Source organism: Agelaius tricolor, unplaced genomic scaffold, assembly GCF_023055355.1.
Source record: "Agelaius tricolor isolate 1412-34295 unplaced genomic scaffold, bAgeTri1.0.p SCAF_5, whole genome shotgun sequence".
Taxonomy (NCBI): Eukaryota; Metazoa; Chordata; class Aves; order Passeriformes; family Icteridae; genus Agelaius; species Agelaius tricolor.
The window spans coordinates 6,499,548-6,525,837 of record NW_027269265.1 but is presented as its reverse complement, the minus strand read 5'-3'; the positions used below and the strand labels follow the sequence as shown (position 1 = coordinate 6,525,837).

General features: G+C 42.9%; 1 protein-coding gene across 14 annotated transcripts in view; it reads right to left on the bottom strand.

Moving 5' to 3' along the window:
• The window catches only part of SYT16 (synaptotagmin 16), a 115,391-nt gene that overhangs the window by 26,362 nt on the left and 62,739 nt on the right, over positions 1-26,290 (bottom strand). For 13 of the 14 annotated variants that reach the window (XM_071426238.1, XM_071426235.1, XM_071426236.1 and 10 more), the window contains 2 exons: positions 21,549-22,175; positions 369-625 (listed from right to left, as the gene is read on the bottom strand). In XM_071426238.1, coding sequence (XP_071282339.1) covers positions 369-625; positions 21,549-22,104 — 813 coding nt within the window. In that variant the 5' untranslated portion in view covers positions 22,105-22,175. The remainder of the gene's footprint in view (positions 1-368; positions 626-21,548; positions 22,176-26,290) is intronic. The other variant, XM_071426249.1, reaches the window with a different exon arrangement.

Sequence of the window (26,290 nt, the reverse complement as noted above, 5' to 3'; positions counted from 1 at the left end):
CTCTGTCCTGGGACACACACCCTGCACGTACAGCCAGTGACCAAGCCCTGGGATACCGCTGAGAGCTCCTTAATAAATGTCAGTAAATGCTGCTGGGTAGCCAAAGTTCCAATTTCAGTTCAGAGACTGCAGTCAGAAATCAAGCAAGGAAAGCCCTTCTGTGAATTAGTGTTAGTAGCAAGGGGTAAAACACCAGAAAAAAAGGGGAAACACAAAGAGGTGTATGGTCATGCACGCAAGCACACAGGAGTACCATTATCTTGTGCTGTGCTGATCAATTTTTCACTTCATTTCTCCTGTAACCTTTTTTGGCCCCCAATACCCTTCAAAAGCTTTCAGTGTGTGTAATAAATGACAATCCAGCATACCTCAGGGCTCCAAGCCGATGAGCTGTCAGTAGCATCATTTACTTCCAATCCCTGGTTGGCAAATGCTGTCTCCGTTTCCAGGCGTCCTTCCCTGTGTGACTGGCTGACACCATCCCCAGTTCTGGGCTCCATCCTGGGCCCTTTGTGCTGCCCAGTGCCCCTACTCCTGGTTGTTGTTCTTGAATCAACAGATACATGGTCATCTTCACGACAGGAGAGGTTGTCTTGGTAACTCAGTTGGCTTAGTCCATCCAGATCTAACAGTTTTCAGCAAGAAAATAATTTCAGAGGGATTAGAACAAATTCCTCCCCCTTCCAAAATGTGCCTTTCTCTCCTTTCTTTTATTTTTTTTAACTTTTCCCTAATCCCCAGTGTTTACAATAGACAGTTTCTGTCTCCTGCAGCACTGAACCTATAAAGAAACCAATCCTGTTTAAATCAGCATTTGATGGAGGGGACATGGCTGTTTCTCACCCCTTACTGAACTGAGAAACCCATTGCCTTTACTTGAAAAAGTTATCCACAAAATTCAAGTGGAGTGTCTGGGATATTCAAGTGCAGCCCCAAAACAACCTATTCCATGAAAACACAAATCAAACCACAGAAAAGCAAGTAGGAATCTCCAAATCCCATGCTTGGGCTGAATTTTCCTCCCAAGGACAACAGAGGGGAGCTGTGTTACCTAATTTTCTAACTGCTTTTATTAGGTTTAATTCATCTTGTCCTACACACTTGTGCTCCATGGGCTAGAGTAAGCTTCATTAATGAGAATAAAATAATTCACACCACAGATTCCTTTCCTACACCACTGAAATCTCTGTTATGAACACAGGGTGCTTTTCTCTACTTGAAAGCACCAGTGAGAGCTCTCTGGATGGAGCAGCACAGATAATTATATGTCCAGGGACACAGATGAAAATAACATCATGATTTGGCCTTGGATGTGTTCTGCAAGTACTTTCAGAAGAAAACCAGGGACATTCCTCCTCCTAATGCATCTCATGATGAGCCTTGCTTCAGGAACACGGAAAGAAAATTCTGCCTCCATCTCTTTCAAATAAGCAAAAGGCAGTCACAGTGAAAGAATGAGTTGTGCTTCCAGACAGCTGATGACAGCTATGAAAACATAACAATTCCCTTAGCAAACAGAGCTGTTTGGGGTTTGAAGGTTGCACAGAAGGAGGTGAGGTTGGAAAGAGCCTCTGAAGGTCATCTTGTCCACTCCCCTACTCAAGAAGGGCCACGTCTTTATTCCTACGAAGGTCACTACCAATGAACAAACATTTTTCTCAAATTTGGTCTCAAATTCAAATTTTAAAAGATAGTATTAATTACTGTGTTTAATAGAAAACTATTAGTTTGCTTTTGTTAAATGAATCAATGTTTTTATGCCCTGTCTGATAGATGAGATAGAGAATCTGGTGGCATGGAGGAGGCTGAGGTGCCCAACAACTTTTTCTGTCTCAGTTTTCACTGTCAGCTGCTTGTCTCACATCTCTCAAGTCCATGAATCTCCAGGCAGGGGTCAGAGGAACGGAGTCCCACCTATCTTAGAAGAAGATCGGGTTTGAGACCCTCTGAGGGACTTGAACATCCACAAATCCGTGGCACCTGAAGAGATGCAGGGAACTGACTCATGCAGGAGAGACATGGACCTGTTAGAGCAGGTCCAAAACAAAAAAAAAAAATTGTCTGAGGGCTAAAACACCTTTTGCATGAAGACAGGCTGAGGTTTGGGGTTGTTCATCCTGGAAAAGAGAAGGAAGACCTTATTGCTGCTTTTCAGTACTTGAAGAGGGATTACAAGAAAGATGGAGAGACACTTTCTGCCAAGGCCTGTAGTGACAGGACAAGGGCAATGTTTTGAACTGAAACAGGTGAATTTAAATTGGATATAAGGCAGAAATTCTTTGCTGTGAGGTGGTGAGACCACTGGCACAGGCTGATCAGAGGAGCTGTGGGTACCCCAGCCTTGGATATGTTCAAGGTCAGGCTGGATGGGGCTCTGAATAACTTGATCAAGATAGGGCGATTGGAGTAGATAAATTTCAAAAGTCCCTTCCAACCTGAGCCTTTCTATGATCCTCTACACATCGCTCTGTCTTAGAACAAAAAGCCCAAATCTTTCTGAGTAGAAGAAATTCTTTGTTTGGCCTTAGCAGCAAATGTACTGTTTCTGATGTTTATCTGCTCCACACACACAAAATTCCAATGAGAGGAGTGGGGATTATAGTCAGGAAACATTTCCTGCAGGTGAACAGAAGTCCTTGTTTCTGTCCTTTGCTGCTCTTTCAATTTAAGAACTCAGAAATTAGGAGAATAACTTTATCCCCTCTCTTCAACTAAGAATGATCTCCACTCTCCCTCCCAGTAAAATGCTTCAAGCACAGGCACTTCAACCAACAAGTCTGAGAGCATCTCACAGCTTCGTAATTATGGTCCTCTTCCTCTTGGGAGATGGTCCTTCAGGAGCAAAGAGGGATCCAAATTCATCTCTCTCAAGTTCCAGGTGAGTGCTCTTCTCACTCCTTCTGAAATGCAGAACCCATCTCTTCTCCTGCTCCTCATTCTTCCATCTGGCAGACCTAGTTCTGAACTGAGAGCCCTCATTGTCTCACCTCTGCCCTGAGCAAAAAGTCTTGAGTGAAGGTAGAAAGCAATTTTTATTTTTTTTTTTGCCATTACTCCCCTTCTTCTCTACTAAGTCAGAAAACAGAAAGAACTCAACTTAGGAGCATAAGCAAGAAATAAAAGAACAGAAATTCCACGCATTTACTGAGACTGAATGGAACCAGGCACTCCTTAAGGCATTTAATTAGCAAGCCAATGTCTAATACACATTTAAACAGTGGGTCATCCATCAAAGCACACACCACACAGCAGGCTTTCAGAATAAAATGCTTCTGTAGTAAGAAATTATCCTCACACAATTGTCTTGTGGGTTTGACTCCTGCTGGGATAATATCTAGATCAATAATAGAGGAATTTTCAAAAACTACATTAAAGCCACAAAAGTCTACCCGTAAGAGGAGAACTCCAGAAATATATTAATAGAGCAAGCCATCTCCCTGAGACTCAGGCACAAAATGAATGTGTTAGGAAAGCAAAAAATGTAGTATTCAGGGGAAGTAAAGAAAAAGGTGATTCACCCAAACCAATCAGTGAAACAGTCTGGCTTTTTCTTTAAATTTAAAGCAGTTTTGGTAAGAGATAATCACGTATAAATACCAGTATTAGATGATTATTACAGGTAATAGACCAACCATACAGACTAAAACAACTACACCTCTCCAATTACATCCCTTCCAACATTATATCCACAAAATAAATGTTGAAAACAAAAGTTCCTCCTGTAAAGGAAAAGGTCAGGGCAGTAAAATGCCTGTAATTTACCTGAGAGATCTTTAAGGAAGAAAATGTCAACCGTCTTATGAATACCTGACATGAATAAACAGCACAGCATCAGGGACAGGGGTTGAGACAGCATTATCTGAACTTTAATTAGCCAAGAGTCCCTGCAGAGCAATAGCAGACAGTTCTAAGATTAAGGGCAGGTAGTACTGTACAATGAAAAATCGGGATTTTTTTCTTAAGAATCCCATCTCCCAAACTTTCCCTTTCAGGTCACATGTTCACAATCCAGGAAGGAGGCAAGGGGGATACTGGGTAGCAGAAATCACCAATAAATCAGAAAAGCCTGTGCTCAGGGTTGGAGAACTGGCAGTGAAGGAACTGTCAGATGAAAGGATGAACATGACCTTCCAATAGAACCCTAACAGGAACTGGGATATAGAAGCCTCTCTCCAAAGGTACAAGGATACATCAAACACTGAAAACCAGGCTGGAAAAACATTGTGCAGTCCCTCCTCACACTGGCAGGCAAATGTTCTGGCTAATTTACAGTAGCTGTCTTTTTTTTCAATGACACAAAATCTCTCTATTCTATGAATCATTGTATTGTGCCAAAGGAGTGTCCTGAGAGGTCTCAACACTTCCTAAAGCCCACTGCCAGAGTTAAAAGATGGGGACTGGTAGATCTTGCTAAATTAACACCACATAGTTCATTAACCAGCAAGAAACACAGATGAAGAATTTATGTGTGCCTGTTACCTGTGCTGACCAAGGGAGTGTTTGCTATGTGAACTCTAAGGAATTACTTTGCTTCCATGCAAAAAAAAACCAAAAAAAAACTACAGAAAAAAAAAATTACAGTAAAAAACAAACAAACAAACAAAAAAAGAAATTAGATCCCTCCTTTAAACTGTATAAAAGTCATAATGAAAGTTAAGAACCTGTTTAAATATAGTCCAGAGGAAGAAAGAATCTCAGTATTGCCCTAGGTACTTCTGGACTTGAAATCCTCCTAGCTACAAGCAGTGATTTTTCAAATCCCTCTTCCCAAAAGAAAGCAGAGCTATGACTAAGTAAGCCTGAGGAATATTTGCCCCCCCACAGCAGCAATTCTCTTGCCTGGCCCCTGCTACAGCCCCAGTTCCAAACCATTCTGCACCCTAGCACTGAGATAAACCCACAGGGAGACCAGGCAGTGCTCCTGCCCCTGGTAATTTGGAGATTAGCTACCAAAAGAGTGCTAAAAAACTTCCTAGAAGAGCCTCAAAGGAGCAGAATCATTGTGTAATTACAATAAATCTAAACAAAAATGGCCTGTAAATTTTAGGGGTTAAGGAGAAAAAGGATCTTAAATTTCAAGTGACATTATGCAATCAGGCCAAGATTGTTTAATTTACCACATGCTGGGTAATAGCCTGAGAAGGCTCCATGTTTCCAGAGCTGAAATAGGCTCTTTATTAACAGGGTGATTTGCAGAGAGGCTGTGGGCAGAGCTGGCATTCCAGTCTGTTCATCTCCCCAGAGCATCCTCCAAACACTTCCTTCATGCTGTGTGCACTCCAGGATCTATTCAGGTTACTACAAAGATTTTTTAACAGGTGAAAAGTTAAAGCTAAACGAGTCCAAAGTGCAGACTGTCACGACAGTGAAAACAGAACCAGGGGGTCAAGGAAACTCTCCTGTATGAACACAGTGTGAGAAGACTCTGCCCCATGCCAAGTCTGAGTGGGAGAGAAGTTCAGGGCTCTCCCAGATGCTCAGCTTTGCTCTGTGCCCGAGTTTGCTAGAGATTTTGGATTATATAAGAAATGAAAACTACCAGCAATATGTGCAAAAGGCCTGTTAAGAGTACACAAGGAGAAGAGAAGCCTCAGGCAAAGTCTGAACGTGCCATGATCCCAGTCTGGAATCAGCACTTCCTAAAGGTCCTACATCCTTCCCACACAGATGATCTGCTCAGCTGCAGCAGTGTGTGATACACCCTTGGGGCACAGGGATGGCTTTACACCCACAAATCTTTGTTTTGGGATCGTGGCACCAGGTTCCTCTCAAAATAAAAGAGCAACTCTGCACCATGTTGTACCAGAAGAGCTAGATGGAGAGACAAATCTTCAAATGATCTAATTGGAGGGTGCCTTAAATTCAAGCAATTATATTTCAAAATTAAAACATTCTGTGGAACTAAAAACAAAGGGCACTTTTATGGCTCTTCCCTCTAATGAACTTCTCTGGGTTTTAGAATGTGTTCAGGCCAATTTTCTAAATAGCTATGTTTTTAAATGCAATTTATCTCTGTTTGTATAAAAGAGTCATTACATTAGTCCATGGAAGATCATAAAATTCTTCCCTTCTGTGCCATAAATTTTCTGTCATTGCCTGACATTTGGTGTATGTGCTGGCAAATGATACAGCATAATTCATCCAATGTTCACCTTGTGTTTGTGAAGTTGTTACAAAAGGAGATATTCAGCTTCTGCTAAAAGGCTTGCTAAAGAGATGACTTATGTGGCACAGATAAAAAATATTTACAACCAAGTCCTGCAGTCTTTACTCTGGAAAAATTTCCAATAAAAATCCATGGGAATCTCTGTGGGTTAAGGAAAGAGAATTCAATAACAATGTGCAATTAATGGAAAGATCTTAATGGACTTCAGCAAGGCTTGGACCTGGACACTTCCCTCTAAGTATTATAGCTGCAGGTAAAATCAGGAAATCAAGTTTAGTAAGAGAGAATGGAAGAACCAGGACTTGTTCTCCACAGCAAAAGAACATTTCTGTGTTGAGGCTACAAATCTCAGACTCCAGCTTCCTGAACTTTTTCCATGCAAGCAGCACCTCTGCATCCAGACACCTCTGTCCTGTGCTCCTCGTGGCTGGAGGGCAGGTGGCTGAATTTGGGTCTGCACTCCACATCTACTTTTTATTCAGACACTTCTGATCAAAAACCATGTAACCATGGCACAGAGGTCTCAAGCTGCCTGACCACATCGTGGTTACTGCCTGAAGATGCTGCCTGTTCATCCTCCCCCCTGTATCTGCTCACTGGGAGAAAAACACAACTCAGGCTTTAGCCAGCTGCTGCTCCTGGCCAAGATGCCAGGGCACTTCTGACTCTCAGGTGCATCCCCTGGGGAGAAAAAGTCACCAAGGATTTAGGGAGCACTGGGGCATGAACATGAGAATCACCTGCCTCTTCAAACCTCTGGAAACCTTTATGGTGTCATATTCTATCAGCAACATTTACTTGTTATTAGATGCTGCTCAACTCTGCCTGTTAACCTTTTTTTTTTTTTTAATGAAGAAATTTAACAGAGCAAAACACAAAGTCACAACACACAGAAGTGTGGTGGTGTTTGAGGGTCCCCAGGACAAGGGAAGAGATGAGAAACTTGACTCCATGTTTCAGAAGGTTGATTTATTATGATATGATATGAAAATTATATGCTAAAACTACACTAAAAGAAATAGAAAGGAGACATCAGAAGGCCAGAAAAGAATGATGATAAAACACCCATAACAGACTCAGAGCGTCTGACACAGCTGGCTGTGATTGGCCATTAATTAAAAACAATTCACATGCTGGGTAAACAATTCTCCAAATCACATTCCAAAGGAGCAAAACATGGAGAAGGTGAAGCTTCCCAGGAGAAGAAATCCTGGAAAAGGGATTTTTCATAAAAGATGACAGTGACACAGAAGAACCTTGTAAAATCATTTGCATGTGCTAAGACAAAGTAGTAAACAAAACTCTTGAAAACTTTTTCCTGCTTCCATTCCCCTGCAGCCTCTGCTAAGGTGAGGTGAGAACTTTTGTGCAAAAAAAAGCAGCTCAGATGTAACCTGCTCAGGGTAGCACCACAAACACATAAATATGGCACGTGGCTAGCAGGCACTGCTGGCTCCATCTGCCAGCAGCAGACAAGCTCTGGAGACCAATGTAAATTATAACCCTTAAAAATGAAGATAATGTACTTGAGCACATCCCTGTGCTGCCATCATGTGCATGGGGCATGGCTGTCCCCTCATCAGTGCTCAGCACCTTGCGGGTGGGAGAAGGAGTGTGGTGTTTGTGAGGGTCCCCAGGATGAGGGAAGAGATGAATCTGACTCCCTGTCTCAGAAGGCTATTATATTATATTATATTATATTATATTATATTTATTATATTATATTATATCATATCATATATCATATCATATTACTACTACATTATATTATATTAATACTATACTAAAACTATACTAAAGAATAGAGAAAGGATACATCAGAAGGCTTAACAAGAATGAATAATAAAAACTCATGACTGACTCAGAGTCTGACACGGCTGGCTGTGATTGGTCATTAAGTAAAAACAATTCACATGGAACCAATCAAAGATGCACCTGTTGGTAAACGATCTCCAGACCACATTCCAAAGCACTCAGATAATTATTGTTTTCATTCTTTTCTGAGGCTTCTCAGCTTCCCAGGAGAAGCAATCCTGGCAAAGGGATTTTTCAGAAAATATGACAGTGACAAAGGAGGGCTCAGGACATGCTCTGTATTCTTGGCCTGGCTTGGTCAGGATGGAAACACAGAGACATTTTGCTGATGTCCCTGCCAGCAGCACCAGGGGAGCACAGCAGGATGTTGAGGGCAGCAGCAGGGACACAGCAGTCACTGTGCACACTTGGATTTGTGTGTGAACAGCCCAGCTGGGAGTGGGGTCAGGCCACAGCTCGTTCTGCAGCACCAAGGGCATGACTGGGTTGCCAAGACTCACTCTGATAATCTCCATGGCAAACCCCAGCAGCTGAGCAAACAGGGGGAGAGGGAGGCTCTCCTGTTTTGGGAGGGAAAGCACCTTCCTCCACCTCAAACCTAACATCAGCCTCAGGTGAGGAGACAGGGACCTGCTTGTACACACTCTGCTAGATCTATTGAAAATCTGCAGTATAAATTTAATGGCAAGTGCAGTCAGAGCTCCAAAATTTGCCTGCTGCTGCCCAGGAGGGAGCTCTCCCCTCCCAGGACTCAGCACCCAGTCCAGCTGAGCCCAGCAGGAGCCAACTCCTTTCATGCCACCACACTGGTGGGTCTGACCCTCTGCTGTGCCACGGTTTGACCACAAGCCTGCTCTTCCTGCTGGAAAACTGCTCTCAACTGGAGGAAAAAAGCTGTGTTCCTGCTCTGATAGAAGTGTAAAACTTTTAAACATTAGTTTGTAAATGGTCGGTGAACAGCTGTCATAAAATTTGATTATTTTTATGAAAGCTATTAAAAATAACCTTCTTTGAAATTTTCTTGGATAAAAATTATTTCAAGCTGTAACAACCCCATGGCCTAAATGTGATCCAGTCAAATAATCAAAACATATAAAAATAAACATTCCTTTTCAGCCTAATACCTGCATTTCTACCTGAAGCTCTACCAAATGTATCTAATTACTCAGCAAATGCTATAAAATTCTACTGATAAGTGTATATCTTTTGAGTGATTAGGATAAAAATAAAAAATTACCCCAGTTTAACCAAAAGTCCACATTTCAACTTTTATTCTCCCATTTCAACACATTCTCAACTTTTCTAAAAATCCTGAATAAAATAACATCTTTAGTAATTAATCCACACCTTTCACCATTTTCAAACAAGTGTAACATTAAAATCCAGCATCCATAGGTATGATACTGTAAATAATCAAAACACATAAAAATAAACATTCCTTTTCAGCCTAATACCTGCATTTCTACCTGCAGCTCATGTAAGCTCTACTAAATGTATCTAATTGCTCAGCAAATGCTATAAAGTTGGTTAGCAAATGCTAATCACCCAAAAGAGATACACATATTAATATAATATGTGTATCTCTTTTGGGTGATTAGGATAAAAATAAAAAATTATCCCAGTTTAACCAAAAGTCCACATTTCACTCAACTTTATAAAAATCCTGAGTAATATAACATCTTTAGTAATTAATCCACACCTTTCACCATTTTCAAACAAGTGTAACATTAAAATCCTGCATCCATGGGTGTGAGGCTGTAAACTTAGATAAACGTGGCTTAACAAAATGTGAAATTCTGATTATTACAAGAAATTTTGCAAAGGCCACGTGGATGCAGGACTCCTGGAGAGCTCCTGTCGGGGCACTGAGCCACCTGCAGCCCCCTACAAAACACAGCAGAGCCCTTTTGCCAGGAGAGGAGGAGGAGGGTGCAGGGATGGAGGAGAGAAGCCTGGCATGGTATGATACATTATTGGCTGCTTGACTTTGATTTCAACTTCCCCAATCCCCAAGGCACGAGTGCATCGCTTGTTATGACAGAGGCTGCTATTCCTCACAAACATTTGGAAGCACACAGGCTAATTAAACTGTGGCACTGGGGAATCTGCAGCAAATCTGCCTGATGTGCCTGCTGCTGCTGCTGCTGAATCGCTGCCTGAGCAGCGACAGCTCCCTGTCAACTTAATATCTCTGTATTAATAACAGTAACTTAACCCAGGGGAGAGGAAAACGAACACCATTCAAACACACAAGTGGCCTGATTAGCAAAGGACAAGGGGGAAGCATTTTCTACATCACCATGGAAACTTAAATAAAGGGCCTGTAATTACAATCTAAATTCTGGAAAGATAATGAATACATCTTGAGATCTGCAGATGTTGTGCAGCATATACATATTTCTAGCAACTTCAACTCAATTACTTCTATGCAGCATCTGTTTTACAAATCAACTTCCCACTGCTCATAACGAGGCATGTGGGATTTTTAATTTTTTTTTTTTTTTTTTCCCAGAGGAGACACTGGGGGAAGAAGAAGGGTGACCTCTTTTTTCTGGAAAGGTATTTCAAACCACCACTATTTATTTAGAAATTTCAAACACCCAGTCAGTTACAAAGTTAGCTTACAGGCATCCAAATACACCAAGCTAAAATGCATGAAATAAATAATTCAAGAATTTGCTGCAGTGTTACCAAGTAGAAAGAATAACTTATCATTTGCTCCAAGCTTACCCGAGAAAAAAAGAAATTACTGAATAAAATACATCATGTAGGCGTGAAATACAGAGGTACTGCACACATCCTGTCTGCCTGCTTGTTAAAAAACAACAACAACAAACAAGAGTCATTTTCTCTGAACAATGGAAACTTTCTAAACGCCAAATTTCTGGTTTTCCTATACATTTAATGCTGCCTTTGTGCATCCACTTTTTCTTAGAGACTTTTGATTCTGCTCTATGGAAGTCAGTGAGAGTTTCAATGGGAACATCACCAAGCCCTGAAGGAAGCAGGGGTAGTAACAAAAAAATGCATTTGATCACAAAACCAAGACAATATCAGTACATCTATGCATAATGCAAACACTCAGAGCATCCCAGAGCACTCACTGCTGTGTTTTTTGCTTCTACAGAAGCAGTCACACAGGCCTGGCCTTAAAATTTTCATGATCAGGATGACAGAGAGGAACAGAGCTCCTACCTCAGCAAAACCCAGAACTGTGCACAGAAAGAAAAGCTTTTCTTTGGAAAAATGGAAAGGTCTGTGGCAAACAAGGGACTTGTTAAAGCTTCTCAGAAAAAGGAGGAACATTTTGTACAGGGAGGAACATTTTGTGCAGCAGCACACATGGAGCTGCTCCTATCAATTCCTGGGTGGCTGCAGCTCTGTAGGAGTTTTCAGTCTGGAGCCTTCATCCTGCTCTTGCTGTCAGCCCCTTGAACTGGGAATTCAAATGTACAAAGCATCAACCTGCCTGATTTAGGCTTGAATAAGGAGGAGGGCACCCAATCCAAGCCATTCCCTTAGATCCCAGATGTGTTAAAAAATGCTGGAGCAAACCCAAGCTCCTGCACACTGGCAGGACACCCCTGACAAACACCCAGTGGACATTTACTGCTGAGAAGGATTGGATTTCTCCTTGCACCATCCCTGTGTGTTCTCAGCCTTTCCTACCAGGTCTAACAGCCAGGGAATATTTGGTGTCCAGTGCTGAAACTCTGCTGAGTGTCCACAGACAGGGCCCTGCTTCTGCCTCTCCATCTGTCCTCACTCCATGACCAAACCAACTAGGAAGCTCCCCAAGGTGAGTTTATTTGGGTGTTTGCATGTGATAGAGGTGGAGAGAATCACAACTTGGGAGCCTTTTTACCAGGAGATATTCACAACAAAAATAATTTTCAAGAAAAGAGAAAAAAACAGCAAAAAAAGAGAGTAGTCAGAAAAAAAAAAAAAAAAAAAAAGAAAAAAAGACATTTTTTGTCTCTAACCACCTCTACAGTGAAACAACACAGCAGTCAGAGCACTACACCCCAATTCTGTGCACAGCTGTGGAAAGAAATAGAGGACTGCCCACAGAAAACAGCATGAGAACCAGCATATTTTCCTGTTGTTTCTTTCCTACTCCCAAAATTGGATTTTAAAAATAGGAACATGGGATTCCACATCAAACTGGCTCTCACTGTGCTGCCTAAGGTTCTTCCATAGCTGTAAGAAATGGCAGCCAAGAGACTGAACCACAATCATCCCTGATTTTCCCAATCACCTACTTTACATCTTACATGTAGAGCAAAAATGAGTCAGGCTTCATTTATTCTACTGGGTTCTATTAGCACAGGCCCAGGATTTGTGCAGAAGTGGAAGAAAAAAAGGAGATTACACACTGCAGGAGACACTGCTAAGCCAGGAAAACCCCTGGTGTGGATGCAGTTACATCCATGAGTCAGCCTGCAGGTCCCTGACAGCTCAGGTTGGGTTGTGTGCAGGAAACATGCAGCTGCAGAGGCAGAAAAAGCACCTTTTGTCAGCAGATGTGCTGCACTGGGGACTCTGCAGGGCACAGGTGGAGCTGAGTGTGCTCTGGGGTGTGGGGCTGGAAATGCTCATGGGCTCCAAAACTCAACACGCTGCTGGATGCCAATGGCTGGTGAAGTACAAAGCACTGTCCTTCCATTCCAACAAAAAAAAAAAGAACTTTCCCCTCACCATTATTATTTCCATAACCATTTTCCTGGTGGTTTTCATACCACAATGGGTTGAATTCCTTCAGGTTACCCATCCATCATTTCTTCATTTTGTTTGGCTTGGACATGAACTTCCTCTAATGCAAGGCAGTCAGTTCCTAAACCTCCCCCAGTATGTTTAAGGAAGTTTCTTTGGATTAGGACCCGTTGCTTTCAGCTAGCAGAAATCAAACTGGCCAAGGAAACATCCAGAAAACTCAGGCCATTGATTTTGCTCCTCTTTAAAGCAGTTTCACCATTCCACACAAGACCCAGGGTATGCACATAGCATTTAAACCATCAGCTTCACACCCACAGGGCTTTGTTTGCTGATCAACAGTGTGGAAATGAACTCCCTCCAAAAGAGATTTGTTTGGATTTGATACAGAAAACAACTGCACTGCAACAAGGCAGATATTTATTTTCCCACTGATTTTTCTAATGGAAACTTTGTTTGCTACCAGAGTGTTGATTCACCACAGTCCCCCTTTATTGTAACACCACAGCACTCTTGGGAAAATCACCAGCTTTGGGAGCAGCAGTGGGTGGGGATGTGGTGCAGCAAGGCTCACATGCTCCAGTACTAAAGCTGTCACCCAAAAGGGACAATCCTGTCCTCCTGCCCCTCCCCTCTTCCTTTTATTTTGGTTTCAGCAATCACATGGCAAACTCACCTGGCTCAAAAGTAACGGGGAAGGGGCTGCTGGCCCTTGTTGGAAGCAAGAGGCTGGGTTGAGTCATGGGAAGCAGTTCAGCTGTGTGATAGGGGAAGGATGTTGTATTTCATCCTGTTGTATTTCAGCTGCAGTTTTACTTCAGTAAGTGGCAATTGCAAAACTCAGACCCAGGGGGTTCATAGCTCCATTATTTATGGCAGTAATTCTAACCCCCAAACTGACCTTGAGACACAGAACTCCAGCAAACCACAGGGCTCTCATTAATCCAAACTCAGGGCTTTCTCTCCAGCACCACCAGTCTCATTATTTGCTAGCAAATACTCCCACCACAATTATGCTGTATGGACTGTACAGGTTTGAATCCCTCTCAGCCTGAGGAGGTAAATTCCTCCAAAGACCCAACTTGGGGGGGCAAGTCCTCATGAGTCCCTCCAGGGAGGCTTCACCTCACAGGGGTTCTGAGTTCTTGAGTCAGAGAAGCACCTGCCTGGACACGAGGGAACTTTCAGGTGGTGCAGTGATGTCATGAGAGCATCAGCTATTTTCATGGTCATGGGAAGGGATTTTCTGCAGATTTTGCTATGGACTGATTTAAGATTCAACCCAAGCCATTCTTGTTGGTCTGCAAATGGGTACTGATGAAGTGTCCCTAAGTCCATCTGTGGAAACTGCATGAGAATCACACAAACAGCATCTGTGGAGGGACAGCCCAACCACAACTTCCTCATTACCTGCAAGACCCCCAGAGCCCAACAGTGACATTCCCTTGCTTTAAAACTACACAGTTTTACCCCCATGACTGTAATCTCCATATTGCAGAAAATTAACTTTCCTCTTGGTTACTAAAACTACTTTCATTGCAGAAAATTAATTTTCCTCTTGGTTACTAAAACTACTTGAGGAGTCTGTGAGGCCAGTCCAGGTCATTACAGCAGCCAAAAATTACCAGGGCACAGGGAAGTCATATCCACACCCCTGTCTGGCAGAGGGTGAAGATCAACACCAGCTCACCTTTTGGCAGAGTGATCCCATCTTATATAAGCTGTATGCCTCTTATTATTAATGTTATTATGAGTGGGTTTTGTGCTGTTAAGCATTGAAAGGAGGGAAGAGGGATGGATTACCTGTGCTTCCACCAAGCCTCTGCGTGGCATTCACATTCTCTGAAGAAATCCCTTCACCCAGGACTCTTCTCCTGGGAAGCTGAGAAGCCTCAGAGAAAAGGAGAACAATTCTCATCTCATTTGCTTCTCCTGTGTTTTGCTCGTGTGGAATGTGTTTGGAGATTGTTTACCCACAGGTGATTGTTTCATTGGATTCTGCTATGAGTTGTTTTCGCTCATTGGCCAATCAGGGCCAAGCTGTGTCAGGACTCTGGAAAGAGTCAGGAGTTTTCATTATTATCTTTTTAGCATTCTGTAAGTGTCCTTTCTGTATTCTTTAGTATAGTATAGCATTCTTTAATATAATGTAATATCATAAAGTAATAAATTAGCCTTCTGAGAACATGGAGTCAGATTCATCATTCCTCCCTGCAAATACAACACACCCCTGCAGGCCAAGCTGGCAACAACTGCAACAGAAAAGAAAAACCACACACACACACACAAAAAAAAGACAAACAGTAGTACTGTTTGTGTCAGCACACAGAAATACTATGTTCCAGCTCTGCACAGAGTGCTGCTAGTATTGCCTGCATGTCACCTCCACCACAACACAATGAGATCATTCACACCTGCCTCGCCTGTAGTAGGAGAGGGAAGGTGAGGAGGCAGGGTTTCTAGGAGAAAGGCAGCATATCCCAGATGCTGCCAAGATGCTGTTTATTGGTAAATGAAGTCTCTTGAGTCCTAAACAACCTTCCCAGAGGAAGATAGAGTCGCAACTGCCATATGGAGAGTGGGAAGAGGATGTCACTTAGCGAAATGGATCAGAAAATACATGCACAAACACACACGCTCACACACAATTTGTTCTGTAACTGCACAGAATGGCAAAAGCCATTTCATCCTCTCAAATAAATCCTTCTCTATACAGCTTATGCAACCTTCTAGATGACAAGAGCAGATGACAAGTACTCCTGAGCAGAGCATCCTTCCCCATGCCCCCAGGGAGATGGGCATGAGGAAGCTCTGCCTACCAGACAAGGAACTTGGTGAAAACCCAAACCCCTGATCTCCTGTGGCCTGACAAAGACACTGTGTCTAAAATCAGTGACTGAGGATGAACAGCAAAGCTGACAGGCCCAAGACAGAGCTGGCAATGGTACCACCTTTGAGAAATTGTGGTTTGAACCACTGTTTGGCTTCACTCCCCCAGCTATAAAGCTGATATGCCACAATCCACTCTCCTTCTGGGGCTGTTGTGTTCTCTCATCCCCACTCACATGTGACATCCTGCAGGAAGATCCTTCATAATCTGAAAATAAGAGACAGAACTGCAAAGAAATGCTCTAAATACAAGTAGGAACATTGTACCACCTTCTCAAGGACAAAAATCTGTGCACAAACACTTGGAGTGGTTCTGAATTTCCCAGAGAGAAAGAATTCAATGCAAACTCACGTCTGCACTTCACTTCAGAAAGCCAGGGCTTGCATCACATTCTTCAGAGAGCAGATGCTGTCCCCAGTCACGTTTGTGCTTCGTCCCACTCGAGCTGCCAGGAGCATTTTCTCTGAAGTGTTTTTGTCCACTGTCTGCCTTTGCTTTCACCCCCTTATTCTTCATGGTGGTATTGATTCAGTGTAGCCTCTTTGAATGTCCTTCTTGGAGTACAGGCAGTGATTTTTATAGGGTTACATTCTGGCTAGGACACTGGCTGGCTCCATACCCAGACAGGTGATAAAATTCATAAACACTTCACTTCTCAATGTGGAGACTGGCCATCCATCTATTTTAGTCTCAAGTTCAAGCAGAAATTTAATTTATCACATAATCAACATCTTCTTCTTAAGGGTATTCTTTGCTATATGGGTTTATAGGAGCTAATGAAAAACTCACTTCTTGCCTAGGATTTCCTGCCTGTATGAAGGGTCATTTACTGAGGTCAGGAGTATTCATATAGAGCAGAAAGAATAATTTCCTTTACTACAGAAATTACTGGCAAAAATCAATGACCCCTGTTAAGCTGGAGGCCAAGGTAAGTAAATGCAATAGTGCTCTCTAGATTTAAAAACTCCCAGAGCCTCAGAGGTGTGCTTCCCCTCACACACGTGCTGAGGAAAACTAGCCAGCCATCCAGACAGGGGCTGTCACACTTCCTAGCATCCCAAGGCCACAAAAAATTATTTTAGTGCAACTGGAATGCAGCCTTCAGCTGGCACTGAGGTTGTCCAGTTGATGGAGGAGAAGAAATCTCTAAGGATTTTTTGCAGTGGAAGTGCTGTGCTCACCTATCCATTACAGCAGGGCTGGGAGCAGTGCCAGACAGCCTGGGAGACTTCCACCCCAGCCAGCACTCACTCCTGCAAAAATAGTTCAGTTCTCACTCAGAAGGCTCAGCTCTGCCTGTCTGTGTGCCTTTTTAGGGCAGTTTGGTGAAAATGAGAACTTAATGGTCATTTGGTTTTCTGTTTGCACAGGACAACAGCCCTGGGGGAGAAATGGGCTAAAGTCCTTGCTTTCAGTGCACACTCATTGCTGTTCTTCACTTTTTCCATTATTGCTGGTTTTTCCATTTTAGATTCGTGCTGGAAAGCAGAAGCACTGGCCACCTCTGCCCTTCTACTTGCAGTGCACTGCTTTCAGATGTGGTTTCTTGCTCCTCTGTTTGTTGGTTTGGATTTTTTTTCAATTCTCAAGCCAACTGTGCAATGATGGATCTGGCAGCCACCCCCAGTCAGCTGAGCAGCAGCATCCCAGCCATGGGGGATGCAAAGCAAAGGCTGCTCTCTCCCTGCTCTGTTCTGTAAGACAGCTCCTCTGCCACAGACACTGAGGTTAAACAATGGACAAGGCTCTGAGAGACTGAGTTCATCTATTTCTGCAAAATTCACAGCTACAGGATTTGCCACTGGTGGCAGCAATCTGCACATACAGAAGGCTCTGCCTTGCCATCATTAACTTAAGCCAAACATCTGGCACTGCAATAATTCCTGCTGAGCCACCTTCTCAGTATTAAACTGTGGATCAAAAGCACACAAAGCAAAAAAAAAAAAAACCAAAAAAACAAAAAAACAACAAAAACAAACAAACAAAAAAACCCCCAACATTTCCTTGCATTTGTTTGAAAACTTGCTACAACTTTACTATCATCATTTAATTCTAGAGCAGCACAGGGCAGCAGCCAAACCTGCACCCTGTGATTAACCTGCCTCATGGATTCTAATGGACCTTTGACTTCAAAACCCAAGAATTTCATTGCTCAAACAATTCATTAGATCCCTAAGCCTAAAATAGGTTTTCAGTAATGTATGTGCTGCTTCAGAGCTAAGAAAATCTACTCTGGGAGCCAGGAAACATTTCCTAAGAGGCAAAAATGGGATCAAAAACATATTTGATAAAAAGGAGAAGGAGTAATGATGGTTTTCAACTACAGTGTTATTTTATTTCATCTCAGAAGCATGCTGTCAGTTTAAGAGAAGGGAACATCTATTGGATTTTGTTTGCACCTCTTTTAACACAAAATTATTCTCACCTAGGGCTGCAGGGCTTTTCCCCCCTAAACCAAATAAACTATATATTGGAATGACCTTGTAACAGGTTTCTGTGGCTCTTTAATCACCAGTGGCTGCTAAATGAAGCATATCTATTTTCTCTGTTACATTACTATTGGCAACCAGGTCTTCAGTAAGTGCCCAGAAATATTTCCATGGCAACAAAAAGCATTCAGCATTGCTACTGTTTTGTGCCAATTTAGCTTTAAAATATTCTATTGTGGAGAGAAATATGGTACATTAAGTGAAATAAAGTCAAGATGCAATGTTCTGAAAAGAATACAAGGATAAACAGGAAATACGTATTTTGCAGAAATGGGAGGCGGGGGGGGAACCTGCCAAATGGAAGGAAAAATGTTCAAAGCTCATTTTGATGCTACTGAACAGCTTTGCTGAATGTCAGCAAGTCCATGTGTCACTTACATTGTCACTTAGGGTTAGGTAAAAAGCTAACAGAAATAAGGATACCTCCAACATCTTCTCTTGATCATTTTAATCCATGACTGAAATTTTAAGTTGCCAGGGTATTACAGCCTCTCTGCATGTCTAGGTTACCATCAGAAGAGTTCACACTCTTGATGTTAGAGAATGAATCTAAAGGAAAAAGAGGAAATAAAGAGCTGAAAAATAAAACACAAAGAGCATGTGTGTTTTGGAAGTGAAAGTTCACTTAGAAGAGCAAAATGAGTTCTTCCACATCAAAGGGTCTGTGGAAGATGTTTTCAAATCACAGTTCAGCACTTTCTCTCCCATTATACAACTTAGTTCTGAGAGAAAAAGGTATCAGTTTCCAGCCCTGTAACCCTCAAACAGCCAACTTTTGTGACTATGAAGTCTTGAGACCATTGGTTGGCCCTTTGTGCAGCACATTGCAGAGATAAAAAGATTAAAGTCTGTCTGAGACCATTTGGAATGACATTCCCTAAGGTGCAAAAAGCTGTGCAGTGCTCCCTGAAGTGCCTGGTGTGCAAGCAGAGAGCCCTAGGAAGCAGCACTGTAGGTGCTGGGGGCTCCATGGGGCCAACCTTCCAGCCCACAATGGCTCCAGGAAGGTTAGGGAGAAGGAAAGCCAAAAAATGGGGGGAGAGTCAAACAGCAGCTTGACCAGGACCTGCTCTCATCTGGGAGAGATGTCCAGAGGGACCCTCCCTTGAGCTGCAGAGATGGGTCACTCTGGCATCTAAGTCTCTCATCAGGAAACTCCATCTGGTCCATCATCCATCCCTCAGAACCCTCTTTCTCAGAGGTCCCTGCAGGTGACAAAAGCTCTGACCAGGACAGCAGCTCCTTCCTGGGCCCCATTTCCCTGAGAGCTCACCAGCTTTCCTCCAACCACGGTGAGCAAGGGACAGGGAGCTGCCCTGGGAATGCTGCCTTTGGACCTGGCTGAGCCCCAGGATTTGCTGTGAGGCTCCAAGAGCCCCTCCTGAGGCTCAGGGCTGAAGGCTCTGCAGGAGACAGGCTGTGCCCTAGGACAGTGCCACTGTCATATTTTCTGGAAAAATCCCTTCTCCAGGATTTCCTCTCCTGGGAAGCTGAGAAGCCTCAGAGGAGAATGAAAACAATAATTATCTCGTTTTGCTTCTCCTGTGTTTTGCTGCTTTGGAATGTGGTTGGAGGTTGTTTATCCAACATGTGGTTGTTTGATTGGTTTCATGTGAATTGTTTTTACTTAATGACCAATCACAGCCAGCTGTGCCAGGACTCTGGGGAGTCACAGGTTTTTCATTAGTGTCTTGTTAAGCCTTCTGTTTGTGTCCTTGCTCTATTCTTTAGTATAGTTTTAGTACAGTGTGTATGGTGTAGTATAGTATAATATAATAATAAATTATCCTTCTAAGAACATGGAGTCAGATTCATCAATTCCTCCTTCGTCCTGGGGACCCTGAAAATCCCACAGAACAGCACTTGTCCAGGAGGATCCACAGGCCCAGCACCCCCTGAATGGACACACTGTGCCCTGCTCCATGATTTCTGTGCCCATACTGGTCACAGAGTCCAAGCACACACACAGACCCACCCTGCAGCACTGGCCCAGTGCCTATGGACAAACCCTGGGGCAGGATATTGCCCAGGCAATGCACAGGGGTACCAGAAGGGAGGGACTGGGCTCCAAGAGATACAACTCTTGAGATCTTTAACCTGAGAACTGGCAATTTTTCATTTGAAATACGAAACAAGCAGTCCCAGTTTGGGAGGCAGAACAGCTAGACCAAAAGAGCTTTTTAATTATTTACTCCCTGGCCATAACAGAGTGAGAAATAGCAATAAAGAAAAGAGCTAATTTTACAGTCATTAAAGAGCACCATCAAGGTTTATACCCTCAGTCTGATATTCCTGTTAAATACAAAAACAAACAGGCTGATCTTCCACAGTCTGCACAGAAAAGGCTAAATATGTAAGACTACCCTAGAAGCCAAGAGTGAAGAAAAGCTCCTGGTCATAATAAAACAGACATTTTCAAGAGCATTTACCACCTGCTTAAAAAAAAAATTAGATATTTGAAGCCAAATTCTGTAGATCCTCAGTGAATCTCAACCTCTTCATCAGCTCCATATTGCAGAACCCAGTCCCCCCATCCTCTTTCCACCCTCATTCCCATTCCTAGGGTGTTTGTTAAGAGCAGCTTTATGCCAGCAAGACCCAAGGATGGTGTCAGCAGGACTGCAGCTTCCCTGGGTGTAGTCAGGAGCTGTGTCACCATCAAACCTCTGTGCCCCAGGAAATCTCCAGCCACACTTATGGTGACACTGAGGGAGCACAAGTCATGTGGCTGACACTCAGTCCTGGGCACAATCTCCTGAAAACACTCCTGCTGTCATTTAAAGATCAGAAGTCATAGTTAGGCCTATTTAAAACTGAAAATATCAAACTCAGTTCTCCTTCCCATAATCTCCTGCCTGCTGTCTCTTCAGTCTTGTTTGAAAAGCCTGTGGGGGCGGTGGGAGGGGAGGAAAGTGATTTGGGAGCCTTTCATCCATAAAATCATGAGATACGGCTGGCTTTTTAGTACAGCATTTCACAGCACATGGCACAGTAACATCTTGAGATTCCTGGCACAAAGAAACAAGGTTTGAGATTACATATATATATATAAATATATATATATATATATATATCTTTAATAGCAATGACGCAAAGGCAGATGGTTCTCAAAGCAAAGGCTTAAGGCTAAACATTCCTTTTGAAGGGTCCTGCTACCAGAAACTGAACAGGGAGGGATGCAAACTCCTTGCTACAGCAGCAGGGCCTGATTGCCTTCTAATACAGAGAATTGTCTCCTAAACACAGCATTTCACCCTGGAGATCTCCAATTCTTTCAATGAGATTGGTCTCACAAACAAGGGAAGGGTTGGAAAGGTTAGATTTTTTTTTTTTTTTTTACTTTGGGATTTGGGGAATTTTAGCTGTGGGAAACAGAGACAATACAGAACATACTGAGCAGATTAGCAACTAAATGAAACCAACAGCAGCAAGGAAAGGCCTGGGTGATGCAGTCAGGGTGGTGCCAGCTGCTTACCTGCACAGCCTGCCGTGCCATTGGCACTGTGCAAGGAGCCACCCAAGCTGAGGCTGTGCTCATGGGCTCCCATCCTCCAGGAGGGCTCACCTTCTTCCTCAGCAATGGGAGGAAGCCGATCAGGAGGCTGCAGATCTTCACTCATCCAGTAGGATCCATTGGCTGACAAGGTCCTGCTGCTTTCAGTGCACTGCTCTGGCAAGGTGCTGCTGGTTTTAACCCCTTTGTGCCTCTGGGGACCCATGTCAGAGCCTTGAGGGAGGTTTTGTGAAGCAAGATCAGGGCCTCCAATGTAGCTGTCATCTCTAGGGTAGAAATAGTCCTCATCCCAAAGGTCCAGGTCTCGTTCATCATCTGATTCCTCAGAATAATCCTCATAAACTCCTCCATTATTCTCCAAGTCCTGGGTCCTTTCTCCTTCTGGTTTCCGACCCACTCCACTCAGATTCAGCAGAGAGGCAGATATGGAGTCTCCTGCTTGCTGGATTGCTTCATATACTTGAGACATCCAAGAAGAGAGTGGCTGGAGGAAATTGTGAGCAGCCTCAGAAGCCATGTTTAACACTATGCCAGTGTCTGGTGATCAGTTGTTCAGCTTTGCCAGCATGTCACTTACAATTCAGGGAGCTACAGAATAAGAAATTACTGTAAATTGCTTGTCCATCAACACCTGTCGACACACTATCTATGTGAGATGACTAGAACTGAGAAGGGGAAATGGAAAAAGCACTTCTACCCATTCAGAATACTACCAGAAATCCAGAAATGATGGACAAATTGCCCATATTCCTGCAGAGATCTGGAAATCTTTTATTCAATTGCTAAACCTTAGATAAAAATAAGAACACAGAACCTTGGAACACAAGTAACTTTTTGAAGTGCACACACTCTGGTTACAGCTGTCAACAGACCTGGGGAAAAAAAAGGTATAAAACAACCTGTAATCAAAAATCTCAATTAACCTCCTGGCCCAATTTCCTTAGCATTAGCATGAGCAGGTGAGAAAACTGAAGGGAGGAGAACTGGGGAGAATTATGTTTTGAATGATGAAAATGACAGGCCTAAAGCTTGCAGTAGCAGCCCATGGCAGACAAACATCTCAAATGCTTTGCTCCAGAAAAGCTATGAAGAAACTCTCTCTGCCCATAGCCCAGAGCTGTTTTGCCATTCACAGAAATTAAAAAAAAAAAAAAGCCAAACAGAGGAGGTGTAATATTACAGGTACAAAATTACTGAGAACAGAAGCAAGTTAACAAAAGCACTGGTGTCATCTCTATATGATACTTTCTCAAAATTCATCTAAACTCTAAATAAAAACATAACTTGCAGAAAGTTAGCATGCCTTTTTGCCCAATATACATCTTCCCACAGTATCACAAGACAGATATTCTTTTAGGAGCTCTGAGAAGGAGAAACCTACAAATAGGATGATGGGTTTAGGAAAAATGAATTAAATAGGTGCAGATTTTAGACCAAAAGGCAACTAAAAAGAAGCTTCAAAATAAATATGTCTTGCTGAATTGAGAGGTCTAAAAGCAATCAAAGTATAAAAGGGTAAATACAGTGTGACAGCAAGAAAATAATCTCAGCAGCAATGTGTATTACCTTGTGAAATGATCTCCAGAGAAATGTAGTGGGAATCTCAGTGTTGTGGATTTTATATGTAGCATGGACTAAGGAGATCCCACTTTGCTTGGTGAGCAGCTCCTCTAGACATGAGATCAGTGACTTGAGAAGACTTTAGCTTTAAAACACCTGTGCCAAATAATTTTGTTCAGTGATGTTGATTTATGCTGCAGACACTTCCAGCAGGTTTATTGTCAGCTTCAGCTTGTGCTATGAATTGCAGCCCTAACAAGGGCAGTAAATGAATGTGGGTTACTAAAGGCATTTTAAGAGCTGTGGCTGTCACAAACTCCCTGGGCTCAGGGCACACACTGTTCCAGCATCCATCTGGCAGCTCCAGCCCTCAGCTCAGCCCCTGGGATCCAGGTAAAGCTCCCTGCCACGCATTAAATCTTTGGCAAGGAGCAGACAGTGCCACAGCCTCACCTCCCAGGTGAGCTGTTCCCTTCCCTGACTCTCCTCTTTCCAATCCTGCCCTAGGCAAAGCCTCTCTGCTTTGTGCAACTGATTTTCTCACAGACCAAAAGAGATGACAGGCTCCAAACAATCCATTTGCAGCATAATGTGTATTGGCTACTGGTAAATCACAGCACCAAAGAAGTCACTGGGAGGAGATGGTACTTTAAACAAGGAGATTCTCCCAGGCATGGAAGAGCTCTGGTGGGTAAGTGCTAGATACTGGATACATTTTTAACCTGACATTTATTTACAGGCAAGAGCAAATGAATCTCTGTTTTTTGATGAAAGGAGAACTTCACAGTGCTCTCCCTCTGTCTCAGCAGCAAGATCCATGGCAGCAGTGGCCCTCAAAGGGATGCAGGCATCCAGAAATGATGGAGATAAAGCATATGGGTGCTGAAATGAAGTGCTGATCTGTTCTAAAAATCAACAGAACATAGCCTTGTGATATTTGCATGGGGAATAATTAGCTCCTCTTGTTGTTAGATTTTGGAGCTAACACCTGATTGGTCCAACAGAGCTACCCCACTTCTGGCTGGCTGCATCACAGACTGACACAGGGAGGTTGGTACCACAGCCATCAAGATGGAGGGAGCTTTCAAGGCAAGATTTTGCTTCAGTAAGGGAAGTAGAGCAGTGATCTAGACCCACCTGCAGGGCCTGGATGTGGTCACTCAGTTATCTGAAGCAGCAAACAGAACTTGAATGTGAACTTTCATATAGCAAACAGCTGCCTGTAGGTTGTGGGGAAACATGACACATGTACACACATGCACAACTCTACCCAAGCCTGGGACATTTCATTGAATCCTAGGAATCCCAACAAGTGGTTTGATTTCAGTTTATAGACAACAGATGTGTATTTCACTAAAAAATCTAAACCATTTTGCAGTAACACCTGCAGCTTGCAACCCAGTGCCTACACAATCTCTAGAGGTAAAAGCAATGTCTTTTCCAGGGTGCCTGACTCTGCTTCACCTTTGCTTTGCTTTTCCTACCATCCTCTAACTAAAGGCTCCACAGTCAGTGATATGCTGAACAACTGGAGTTCAGCTGAATTATAAATGGTTTATTTTTGTTCTTGCAGCAGATGGGTAAAATGTGTAACAAGCTGCAGACAAGTTTAGGCGGGCAACGATTTTACAAATTCACCAGAGGATCAAAGGGGGCTGAGCTGTGTTACAGGCTTGCTGTTTCCCAGGAGCTCTCTCCATTAATTAGGAGACACTGCTCTAACAGCATGCTTATGATATATTTCACAACGTGGCCTTTTCAACATAATGGATTTTTACTTTTGATTTCTCTAACAGTTTTGACTTGCATTAGAAGAAAAGAAAAAAACTAAAAGAACTGAGAGAAGCATAAAATGTGGGGGAAATAGGGAAAAAAAATCCATTTCTTTTTAAAAGTATTCATCAAACAAGAGAGAGGGAAAAAAGCAGTTTAGCAAATTTACCTCAAGTTCCATCTTCTAAAACCACTCATAAGAATTTTCACACCAAATCACATGCAAAACTCAAAGTGGTTAGGGTTCTTTTTTTTTTCCTCTCCTGGAAAATCAGATAGCTAAAAGGATCAATGTTAAGCCTCTCACAGAAACCATCATAACCTTTACTACAATCTATATTCCCTTGTCTTGATAAGATCATTATTCCTGAGAAGCATTCCCATTGAGAGGTGCAATTACTATATTGCTAAAAAAAGTAGACTATTACCAGAATTTCAGACACGACCACAATGCAGAGGTTTGTAATATTCCCATAGTGTCTTTCAATCTTCTTGATAGGTAGGTTCCTAAAAAAGTGTCATCAGTTGTGCATTTCTTAATGTTTCCCTTATTCAAGCTGTTGCAGAGTGTAGGCACAAACTTCCTTTTCTTCCCTCACTTTTGTGTGGCCCTTGGAGAAGTTTTCTACCAAACCCCTCCCTTACAAGCAGAACACAGGCTGAAAATGGGTTATATCCATGAGCAGAAGCTTTATTTGTGTGGATATTGAAGAAGAGCAGTGTGACTGACCCAGCATGAAGCTCTGCCCCAAGTTTAGGGGGAAAACCTAAAACAAGTTGTGAATCTAAGCTGATGCCCAGAACATCAAGGATGTGTGCCAAAGGTAAGGACATTTTGCTGTTCACAGAAGGGGGAAATAAGGAAGCCTTGGAGAGAGAGGAGATTTTTTTGAGCTACTGAAAACTGCAATTAGCCTGATCTTCCTTTCAGGCTAGAGCCCAATTAAAATACACACATAAAATAGCAGAGGGTAGATTAGAAATGTACTCAGATGAAGGCAGGCAGCAGCAACACTGGGCCAAGAAATCCTCTATCCGGGTTCTGGGAACAATCTGGACTCTCTGCTCCTCTTGCAGTTGCCAGAATTGTATCTAACAAGATGCCTGCAAAGCCCTTACACTCTCACCAAACATTACTATGATGAAAATGTATTTCCAGCTGAAATTGTCACAGTGCCAAGCCCAGCCTGTGCACTTGAAACTGTTCAGAGGGTTGGAGCTTCTTGCAGAAGTGTTATGAGAGAAGTTCACAGACAGTGCCCAAGGTTCACATCAGCTGTGAGCATCACTACTGACCAAACTGCCCTAAGGGAAAAACAAAACAGAAATGCAGAACATCTGGTACCTTTTTGGCCTATTTTGGGCTATAA